The 11,924-nt window shown below is 34.0% G+C and overlaps 1 protein-coding gene across 1 annotated transcript; it reads left to right on the top strand.

Annotated features, from left to right (window-relative positions):
* The first annotated feature begins 1,374 nt into the window (after positions 1-1,374).
* On the top strand, positions 1,375-11,420 carry LOC110605714 (MND1-interacting protein 1). Its single transcript, XM_021744366.2, has 2 exons — positions 1,375-3,342; positions 10,601-11,420. Exons 1-2 carry the CDS (start codon positions 1,636-1,638, stop codon positions 11,117-11,119), a joined length of 2,226 nt encoding a protein of 741 aa, XP_021600058.1. The 5' UTR covers positions 1,375-1,635; the 3' UTR covers positions 11,120-11,420.
* The last annotated feature ends 504 nt before the right edge of the window (positions 11,421-11,924 follow it).

Raw genomic sequence — 11,924 nt, 5'->3', positions numbered from 1 at the left:
ATTTAATAGATTTCTGACAACGGAACCAAATGATTTGGCTGAAAATGAGTTGAACTGTGACTGGTCACTCTGCAAAAGAGAAAGAATGAGATGGTTGGCGCCTATGGGCAACCATTTCGATGCTCAAGTCAGTAAATTGCTAGAAAGGGTAAGTGTAATGATATCTTGAGCTTAGGATGAGTGTGAAAGAATGCATACCTTGAACTCTGTATATGCTTTGATTTTATACTATAAGAAAATGGATACAGTTGGTGAATTTCCTGAAAATTTGACTGATATTGGCTAGTGGATAAGAGATCCCGCGATTCTAGGTGAAATGGAGATCTATTAGATCACATCCTTCTAACGGTAACTTCTGTATCATGGAAGACTCGACCAGCTCAAAGGAGGGCGAGTCTCTTGTCATCCAGAGTATCGACCGTTATGATGTCCGATTCTTTTTTTTTTTTTTATAGGTGAGACTTCTGTGACCGAGTGTTATGATTTATTAGGACTTGCCACGTAGTCCTGTCATACAATGACAACTCATGATAAATTTTGGGCGAATATTATGCCATATCAGTTAATCACATCTCTTGTAAATTATTTAAAATATTCAATATTTTTATTTTGCTCAACTATATAACAAGTAAACTTGTGATATATATTAATTTATTGGTTGATCGATAAAAAACTGTATTTCATGTCAATAATATTAAATAAAATGAAATATCATATATTTTATACTATAATTTTTTTACATTTTAAATCTTTATTAAACTATAATATGTATATATATATTTTATATTATAATTTTTTTACATGTTAAATCTTTATTAAACTATAATATGTATATAAAAATGAGAATGAAAAGTAAATAATAAAATTAACAAAAAATGATATTATTGAAATAAAAATATATATTTTAAGAATTTATTTTTTTAGTCAATTAAAAATTTAGGAACTATATTATAAATTTTCATTCACTTTTTAGATTTAATTTAATTCTCTGACACAAATTGAAAAAAATTATTTATTACTTAAAATTTAAAGTTTTGAATATAAATATAAATTAATATAAATGTCTATATTTTTTATTTAATAGATTTTAGAAAAAATAATTTTACAAGATATAATATATGAATTAAAAATTTTTTAGTTAAAACTGATTAAAATAAATATTGAGATAAATATAAAAAAATTAATTTTATTATTTAAAATTTTAACATTGGAATATAAATGTGATGAAATTAATAAAATTTTAATTTTTTTAAATAGACATAAATTAAATTATAAATTTTTATGATTAAAAATACATAATTTTTTTTTTGGTAGTTTCTGTATTTTTTTTCAATGCGCAAAAACACGAGGCAAGCAAACACACTCAGCGTGGTACAGTGTTAGGCTTGGTTGGGCTTGTGTCACATGTACAGTTTCATCTCTCTCTACCCAAAGATTTTGATGAGCTTGCATGCCTTCCTCTTGTTCACCATTTCCTTTCTCTCTTCCTCAAATTTCAGCAAACTCAAATATCCCTCAAATTCCTCTTCCCCAACGTATCTTATTGATCTTCATTTGATATCTTTATAATCTTTGTATATTTCATATCGGCGTAAGGTTCTTGATACCCCCTCCATCTCTATACACGGAGCATTTATGGGTTGCACTGTGAGGGAGAAGCATATCCGTGCAAACCGTAGAGCGCGATCAGCGAAGCCTGAATTCGATCCTTGCTGTGACGCATCATCAGTCTCCAAATCCATACTTGAAACGGGTCTCAATCCCTTGGCTTACCATCACGTTCTGCAAGATCCATCCCATAGCAATGCAATCCGTAATTCTAGTGGTAATGTCGATGATAACGGGTGGGATTACTTCACTGAACAACAATTAGAGGAAATCTTGTTAAAACATCTTGAACTTTTATATAAAGAAGCCATTTCTAAGCTTCTTGCATTAGGCTATGATGAAGATTCTTCTTTGAAAGCGATACTGCGCAATGGGCATTGCTGTGGTGGTATGGATGTTGAAACTAATATATTGTATAACACCTTAGCTTTTTTGAATAGCAATTCTGGCGGTGGCAGTGGCACCAGCAACAATAGTAATGGGAATTTAGATGAAAACGAAACTGTTTTTAATGATTTAAGGCAGTTGGAGGAGTTTTCTCTTGCAGGCATGATTTGTTTGTTGCAGCAAGTTAGGCCGCATTTGAGAAAAGGTGATGCTATGTGGTGTTTGTTAATGAGTAATCTTCATGTGGGTAGAGCTAGTGCTATTGAAATTCCAATGGCTAATTCACCTGGTAATGGGAATAATACAGTGCAGAGCAGTGTAGAGAGTGTTAGAAGCAATGGTGTTGATAATGGGGTTGGTGTGGTGGCACCAGCGCTGTGTAGGTTTCATGGAGGATGGGGGTTTGGAAGTCGGGGTGGATCAGACTTTGCAGTGAATGGGGTTTTCTCTTACAGTGCAGAAATGAATGTGCGGAAGGATATTGAATGCCCTAAGAGGTTCAACCTATCACCTTCAATGAAGTCGTTGTTAAAAAGGAATGTTGCAATGTTTGCTGCAGGTTTTAGGGCTAATTCAAAACAGATGCAGACTCAGTCTTACTTTCAATCTGAGTCTTGCTCTGGTGTTTTCTCAGGAGGGGATGTAGCACCAGTTGCAACAGGGAGTGAGGTTTTGGTTGAGAAGGGTGAGGAGTCTCAAGATCTGAAGAACCAAGATGGGGCTAGTCCAACGTGGAATAAGTTCAAAGATGGGCTTTTTTCAGAATTAAGTAAGTTCAATGATTTGAATCTTGACGAGAATTTAGTGCTTGCAGGAGAAGATCAGAAGGATGAGATGATAGTGACCCTGCTTCGTCAGATTAAAGATTTGGAGAGACAAGTAAAGGAACGGAAGGAGTGGGCACATCAGAAGGCAATGCAAGCTGCAAAAAAGCTTAGTAGTGACTTAACAGAGCTTAAAATGTTGAGAATGGAGAGGGAGGAGACACAGCTATTGAAGAAGGGGAAACAAACTCTGGAGGATTCAACAATGAAGAGGCTGTCAGAGATGGAAAGTGCTTTGAGAAAAGCAAGTGGTCAAGTGGACCGGGCAAATGCAGCTGTGAGACGACTTGAGACCGAGAATGCAGAAGTCAGAGCAGAGATGGAGGCTTGCAAGTTAAGTGCATCAGAATCAGTGACAACTTGTTTGGAGGTTGCAAAGAGGGAGAAGAAATGCTTGAAGAAGCTTTTGGCATGGGAGAAACAGAAAACTAAATTGCAGGATGAGATTGCAGGTGAGAAAGAGAACATAAAGGAGTTACAGAGATGTTTGACTATGGTTGAGCAGGCTCAGAAGGAAGCTGAGGTGCGCAAATTATCTCACATTTTTATGTACTTGAACTTGTATCTGTCTATTTTGCTGCCAATTAGATACAATCTCCATGCATGTGCACTATTGGATGCTGAGAAGCTCCATGTTATGTATGTTCGCGCATTTTCATGTTATTGTAATTTTAAAGTAGAAATAAGTTACAAGAATTTTGATTGTTATTTGAGAATAAAGGAGCAATAAGATTATCCAGAGAGTTTCTCCTACGCTACTTTGTATCTTTCAGTATAAAATATAGGCCTCCAAATTTGTACCTGTCTATTTGTTAAAGCGAATTAGTTTGTAGTTCCAATTACAGTTTGGAGCATGCTATCATATAGGAAAAAAATGTAGATTCCTTTGTCATCAGCATATAGATTTCCCATTGGACATGATGTAGATATCACTAGGATGAGTATAGATGGAGCTAACAAAATAAGATGAATGTGAAATTCTTGGCTAGCTTTACAGAGATGTCTTAGTTCAAAACTCTGGGGTTCTATACAACTGCTGCTAGGTTGTTTGGTATAAGGTATAACATTTTGCTACTGCAGAACAAGAAAAACATTTTCATCTTTGATGTTCTATTCCTGCATGTTTGATTTTGAAGCATGCTTGTTAGATGCTGGTTTAAACCAAGTTCTTTTTGTCTATAACATTAGGCTAGGTTATTTCGTGATTTGGGACAGCAGACTTGTTAGGCATGCTTTGTGGTGTAGGTTTTATTTATGTTACCTTAAGGTTTTAGCATCTAAAAGTTTGATAAACACTCTTTTACACGTATAAATTTAATAAATCATCGTAGTTATTTCTTTTCTAGTGTACCCTTTACCCTGTCCAAGTGTAGACTGAGTAAGGAAGGACTGCCATAAACTTTACTTTTCTATCCTTGTAAAACTATTCAGTGTAATTAAAAAAAATCTATAGCAATCGAGTTATTAGGTGAATCACCTAAATTTCATAATAAAATTAAGGTATATGTGAGAGATTTTGTGTTATTTATTATTATTATTTATTATTATTATTTTTTTAGAGTTTTCTTTATTTTATTATCAACCAAACCTGTGAAATATTTACAAAACACAATTATAATCACATTCTCATCTATCATTTGCATAGTTGTGAAAGACTCAAGGCGCAAAGGGGGTTTGGACTGGAGTCTAGGCGCAAGCCGCAGGTGCGTGCCTGAGCAACACAAGGCGCACAAAAAAAATTCAAAAATTCAAGTAATATAAAGCTATATGCAATAAAATGAAGTACCAAACATCAAATCTAAAGTTGTGAAATACGAAATATCAAATACTAATAGTTAAAACATTAATAAAAATTTCATAAGTTAAGAATAAAGCTAAGTTTCTTCATCACACAATAAAACCAAATACTCTTCAATCTTCACAATTCACATTTATCATTTACAATCACACATTCATAATCAAATACTGCATTATAATCTTTATTTGCTAGCTAAACTAGCTATCTATATTCGCAATTCACATTTATAATCACAAATTTTTATAATGCTAGTGCTACTTTCACAACCACAATTTATGGATAATTAACATAAAATAAAAAAAAAATATAAACATTAATGGACAGAAGCGGCATGTTGGTGGCAAATGATGGAGCTATGGAAGAGTAGCCATAGGCAAAATGAACATAAGAAAAGGGCAGCAGCATTCCAGCAGCATTTCGGCAGTATAACAGCCATAGGAAAGAAGGAGAAAAAGAGAAAGAGAAGGAAGAAGAAGAGGGAAAAAAAAAGGAAAGAGAATGATAAACTACAAAAAGAGAACAAGAACAATTTACCTAGTATGTTGAGATTCTTGATTCTTGAAGATTAATCTTTTCTTCTTTTTTCCTCCTCTCCTTTATTTTTTTTCTCTCTCCTACGGCTGTTGCTGTGCTGCTGTGACGTCTTAAAGTTTCAAATTTAGGGCAAATTTAGAGCTATTTATATACATGGCCGCTTGAAGGGCGCAGGCGCGCCTCGCCCATGCCCTGCGCCTGAGGGCGCCTCAGGCACGTCGCCCGCCTGGCGCCACCCCAGGCACTAGGCCTAGTGCCCAGTGCGCCTTGTGCCTCAGGCGCGCCTTTCACAACACTGGTCATTTGGCATCATATGATCCATTAGTTCAACACACATCTCAAACTAGCAATGTTCCTCAGTCATACATAGATATATTTACATGCATACATAAATAGAACTTAACACTAAATACCAATGCAACCATGAAACGACAAATTGTCCAATCAAATCACAGCCTAACTATAATTAATTAAAAGTTAGTACTATTATTTTCTGATAAATATTCAATCAAATTTTTGATGTAGGTGAAGTAATTTTATATCAAGCGAGTTCTAACATTAAAGGTGGGTAATAAGAGCTTTCTATTTGGCCATTCCATAAGGACTTTGTTGAAATACAACACTAAAATTAAGTGATTTTATGTAAAAAATTGATACTAGGTCAGATTGCTGAAATTTAGTGACAAAATCCCCTATCCATGGTGAAAGTATCTTGTCTTTCTCCTAATCGAAAGAAAGTTGAACACATACTTTGCAGAAACATAATAATTATTTCTCGCTTAGAATGCATGGTGTTTTGATTTTGATTGTCAAATCAAATTCTGATCAGAAAAAACCTTTGATGGATTTGGTTGCAATTTAGTTTGAAAGTTATCTTCAGATGGGACTGATGTCAATACATGCTTTCTCGACGAGAAAATTGCTTTTTGTTGGAAGGGTATATTTTTAGGGGGATTCTGAGTGCTATCAAATAAAAATAAAATTTTGAGAAGTGCTTTTGAGACTTCCCTTGGAATGCTTTTGCTCTCTCTCCTGATATTTGATGATTAAATGATAAATACATATTGTCCAACCTCATATGTTATAAGTTATAGAAAGTAAATATGTTAATATAGGAAGTAAATATTGATAGATGGGTCAGTTGCTTAATCTTAGGGATTGTATAATCATAGGCTTGATTTTCCTTCCTGTTTAGATGTTTAGATACTGTCTCTCATGTATAAATAGATTGTAATCTCTATTGTGAGATAATAACAAATATTATCTTTCTACATCATAGTTCACTAGGAGTTTGTTTCTTAGCAGCTAGTGTCATTTGGTCCTACGCATGTTGCAACGTGTAGTTTAATTGTTGCAAGATTTTATACCAATTAGCCAAAGTGGTTGCCGCCTCTTCCACTCTTGTTTCTTTAGGTAAGGTAACAAACTACGAAGTCAAGGTTGTTGCCTACCATAGGCCACCTGAAATGTGACCATTCCTACTGTTGTATGGTGATAGAATTAAGAAGAAATTAAATGTAAAGTGATTGAATGTGATTGATAAACTGAGATTTGTATTATAATGAGAATGTTTAACAATCAGTTTTGACAAATTACAAACTTGTATATCTCTTTCTCTCCACCCTCAAATTATAAACAAAATAAGAAAATAATATAGGAATCAACAAGATAAAAATGGCTGCAAAGAGGTTAAGCTTGCAAAAACTCTATTAGAAGAAAGGGGAGAAGATATAGAAGAAAATTAGAGAAAGAGAGAAGGAGAGAAGGGAAGAGAAGAATAGATTGAGAGAGAATTAGCTGGATCTCTACGAAGATATATACGACCTTTAGTAACTGCCACTTAAGTTAGCTAAGGTAGTTACAACTAAATCCTCACAACAATCCCAATCAATCTCTCTTACAAACTACCAATTCTATTCAAGAACCTTCACTACTATTCTTTGTACTCTTATTTCTCAATTTGTTCCTATAATATGTGACAATAGCCTCATTGGAAGATTCCTCGTGCATATTGCTCTATCCCTCTAAACTAGAGAAAACATCAACTTCACAGCTTTTGTTTATACTCTTTCTACCCTTTTTCTAGTTTTATCTCCATATGCTTCTACCTCCATAATTCCCTCCATTGTGTTATCCATCCTTCTAGAATTCCTTTTTGCTGAGCTCCCATTTCCTATCATATGATTGCTAGTGTTATACCAAATATTTGCTCAAGAAAGCTATTTATGCAATCGTTTCGGTTGCTTAAAAGCAAAGCATCCCATATTAAGCACTCAGTCTGTCCACCGGCCTTTGGATTGATGCGCTATGCACATTTTGAGTTTAGTCCTACAAGTAGAAGAATTCACTCAAAAAATTGCTAAAAGTTAAATGGTTTTTTCAATAAAAATTGATCTTGGTTTGCATGCAACTTCACTTGTTAATTGTTATGACCGATAAGGAGAATAAGGGGTTGTGCTTGTATGTGGAATTAATAAAAATAGTTAGGGTGATTTGTGGCAGTTGAGTCGTTGAAAGATGTTGATTGTGTTACGGCTGTAGTTAGTTGTATTAGGGCAATTTTCTAGAGCTATAAATCTAAGTAGAAGCTATCTTATAAGGCATTCCAAAAATTCTTAATATTAATTATTCTTTCTTTCTTCTTCTCTCTCTCTCTCTCTATTTAATTTTGTCTACTTTGCATTTCTCCCCTTTTTTTCTCTACTAGTTCTTCTATTTTTTCTCTCCCTTTTCTTCTCTTTTTAACTTGTTGGAATTCAATCCTTAACATCACCACATTGCAAATGAAAAGTTTTGTTAATGTTTTGGTGGTGTGGGGATGCGTCAACCCAAAAATAGTTGTATTTTAATAGTCTATCAAACACAATTAAAATACAATCCATACCTTGATGTTTAGCAAGTCTATTGAGATGTCTTCTTAGACCATATCTAGTACAAGTAGCGGGTGAAAGTGCTTTGTAATTGCCCTTTTGACATATCAAGCATGTTCTTTTGACATAGTGTTGAATATGGAAATCATGCCCCAAACTACTAACCTCACTGGCACAAAAAAGAATGTCTTTTTGAGTTTTGATCATTAAGGTGATGCTGCTGATATGGATAGTATTGTTGTAGATCAAAGCTGAATAATGAACCATCAGGATTACTATAAGTTAGCTATTGAAGGTATGATGAAGCTGACTTTACTTCTGATGAGGTGTAATATGAATATATAGTAGGATTATTTGTTGGATATGACATTCCTCCAAATTGGCCATGGAACCCATAATTTGATGAAGTAGCTTTAATTGATGAGCCACCACCACCGTACATAAAATTTGGATCATACATACCATAACCATATCTATAATTAGATGAATCAATTGGACATTTTTCATATGCAACACTTTTATCCCTTGTTTGGGATATTTCAGCTCCACTAATACTAGGATTGTGATGCCCCTTAACCTTTGATATGAATGTTGTGTTGGTGGAGATGGTTCTAAAGCAATTTTAGTTCCATCTTGTCTTTGGCTAAGTGGATCTCGTGAACTACGACTACCATCTCCTTCAACTGACTGTGATTCCTCCTCCACCTGGATCACTACCATCATTATCATCATTGGAGCTGGATAAAATAAAAGAATTATCACTAGCACCATCTTGTTGTCCTTGAGTTTGAGTAGTAGATTCAGACTGTGATGGAACATTTTTATTATTAACCTCATCTTCATCCTCCAGCCATGGATTTGACCATCACGTAAAAGAGATTCTCTTTCCTCCAACCAAGAGTTCAATGGACCTTGTTCGAAAATATAATCCAAATTAATTGGATCATAGCTCCTATTTAACTCTCGATGGCTTTTTCCTATCACATTTCTTGCTTTGAGTCTCATATTGTAGTACTTCAATCTATTTCTTGCCTTTATGTAGATAAAGGAAAAAGTACTCCAATTTCTCTCATAGTTGAAAATCAAAATTATTTGGCTCAACACCTTGATAGCGATTCTTCTCAAATTAGGAGCATTTTCTCCATAATTAATCCACCACTTAGCTGCAAAATACTTTAATTTTTAATAAACATAATTGCATGAAAATAAATGAATTAAAAAAATATATACTTATTTTATATTAATTATATATAGATTAGTGAACTTGATTGCTTTTTGTGCCAAATCCATTCCAAAGCTCTCCATTTTATCCTGAAATTAGGGCCTACATATTCTAATTTCCAATAATATTTAACACTTTTATAATATAACGAGTTAATATCACTTAAACTACACTTAGCTTGTTACTTGTGCGATTTAATGCTTTTATTGTTTACTAAATCATTCTCAAGTCGTTGAATCACATTTTTTAGATCCACTATCATCTTATTATCATTTTCAATATTATGTGGGTCATGTTGATATTGATTTATGAAGTATCCTCTAAAATATGAAAATAAATAAGTTACATTTGCATAGTCAGACAACCTGATCCCTACACCTGAGTCTGGCAACATATACTACCTTTTGAATGAGAAAAGGGAGTGAATGAAGTTCTTTAAGTAGGCACCATTGCTTCTCCTTAAATTAAGTAATTTGCTTATCCATTGTATTCTAGAAATCAGTAGCCTTATTGCTTCACAGTCTATTTGTAACCTTGATGTTGTTTTAAGTGTAGAAGAGGGGATAGAAAACTAGATGCTGCTTGATGTAATTGTAATGTTAGGTGTTCTCAAATATCAATTTATTGGATTCCACAGCTCATGTTGCTTGATATTGGCGTGAATTTAAAGTTGCAACACTTCAGCACTGGGAATTTGTTATTATATGTAGTCTTTTCAGATCTGTCATTTATATGGTTCATATTCCCTTTGTGATCATCACTGGAAGTGTGGAATGGATGCATGAGAAATGCAATTCTGAGAGATCAAAACTTTCATTTGCAGAAATAAACTCATTGCCACCAATCATTATTAGCTAATGCTGTAAAGATTATTGCAAATGATTATTACTATTCATTTTGATTCAGAAACTTGAATTTTTGTCAAGTGTTTTTTATTCTTTTCTAGGGACAGATTTGGCTAATGGATGGAGGAAAATTCATTTGTTTTGATTATTTGTTTCATCATGGCTGTCTTTCCTCTTCTTTAAACTGAGCTAGTGTGATGTATTTTACAGCTTGTACTGTAGGTTGTAAAATGCAGAATTTTTAAATTCTAATTACAGCTCGAGTATTTTATTTAAGAGCCGCAAGCTAAAGTATTATCTTTATGTAAAAAATCCTTGTTATTGACATGCACCTTTTTTATTTTGGCTAACCAAATCCTATCCTAGTCGACCTTTTTTCATGATGTGCTGCTACGCCTTTTTCTTTTCCAGTTTTTTTGAGCCGCTTTCACGTTTTCAGGGATTGTTTTCTTTGTAACATACTGTATTCTATCAATCCTAGTCTACATTCTGAGCAATTGTTGTTATTACAGGAAAAGTGGAGACAGGAAGTGAAGGTAAAAGAGCAAATCTTAGCTCAGGTAGAGGAGGAACGGCGTGCCAAGGAAGCAGCAGAGGCCAATAATAAAAGGAAGCTTGAGACTTTGCGCCTCAAGATAGAGATAGACTTCCAACGCCATAAGGATGATCTGCAAAGACTTGAGCAGGATTTTTCTCGTCTAAAACTATCTTCAGAGTCCACCAACTTGAATAATCAGTTAAATACTTTACCAATAAGAAAGCCTGAGAAGACAAAGCCCCAAGGTGAAAAAATTGCTAGGCTACTTCATGAATTAGATGAACTTGAGGATTCGCCAAATAAGGGATCTAACTGTGATAGAGAATGCATAATTTGTATGAAAGATGAAGTCTCTATTGTTTTTCTTCCATGTGCCCACCAGGTTATGTGTGTCAGCTGCAGCGACAATTATGGGAAGAAGGGTAAAGCTACGTGTCCATGCTGCCGGGTTCCAATAGAACAAAGGATCCATGTTTTTGGTGCAAGTTCATAGCATTGGTTTGTAACAGTGAGTTATCTTTTCTTTTTCCCTGGAATGCTTGATATTCACTATGCATTTTATATTCCTTGCAGCCACTGAGGCTGCATGTTATAGCATATAATTCCCCTAAAGCACTGCTGCTATTTGACAGCGGAATGAGGATTTATGTAAATAAGAAACAAGCTTCTTTGGGGCTCATCCTTTTATGTATACTTGTTGCTCAGCATGATAAGGATGTACGTAAATAAGAAGCAAGCTTTCTTGTAGGCTCATGCTTTTATCCCAAAACTAATCAAATGTTTGTTTCACATTATTAGTTTTGTTTATTTTTGTTTATTTATTTTTTATTTTTTTAGGTGGCATATTTATTGTTCAATTTAATGGAAGAGAATGAGAGTGCTATAGCTATTAATCCGCATACAGTTATCAAATTCCTTTTAACATCTTGTTTCCTTGTCTCTCCCACTGTGTATGGTAGAAAATATGTGGACGTCATGAATGGATTATGGATTTTTAAAGTGATAAGTCTGTGTGGAGCAGTAACTGATTATTAAAAGTCATTGATAAAAATATCCTAAAACTGAAAAAGAAATTAAATTGACTTGTATGTTAAACTTAAAATCTAATTGATATTGGTCAAATATGAAAGTGGGAGGGAAGAAAAATAAAAGGTGAAAAGTAAAATGAAATTTTCACTTTTCTTTGTTGGGAAAGTGAGAAAAAATAATGTTTATTCTCTTTTGTTTGTTGTCTCTTTTATCTTGGAGAGAAAATATTTTCCGAGAAACCTTTTCACTTTTTTCCCCCTTTCTCATAA

The sequence above is a fragment of the Manihot esculenta genome, chromosome 17 (assembly GCF_001659605.2).
Source record: "Manihot esculenta cultivar AM560-2 chromosome 17, M.esculenta_v8, whole genome shotgun sequence".
NCBI lineage: Eukaryota > Viridiplantae > Streptophyta > Magnoliopsida > Malpighiales > Euphorbiaceae > Manihot > Manihot esculenta.
The sequence above is the reverse complement of the archived record's forward strand: the minus strand, read 5'-3'. Positions and strand labels throughout refer to the sequence as shown.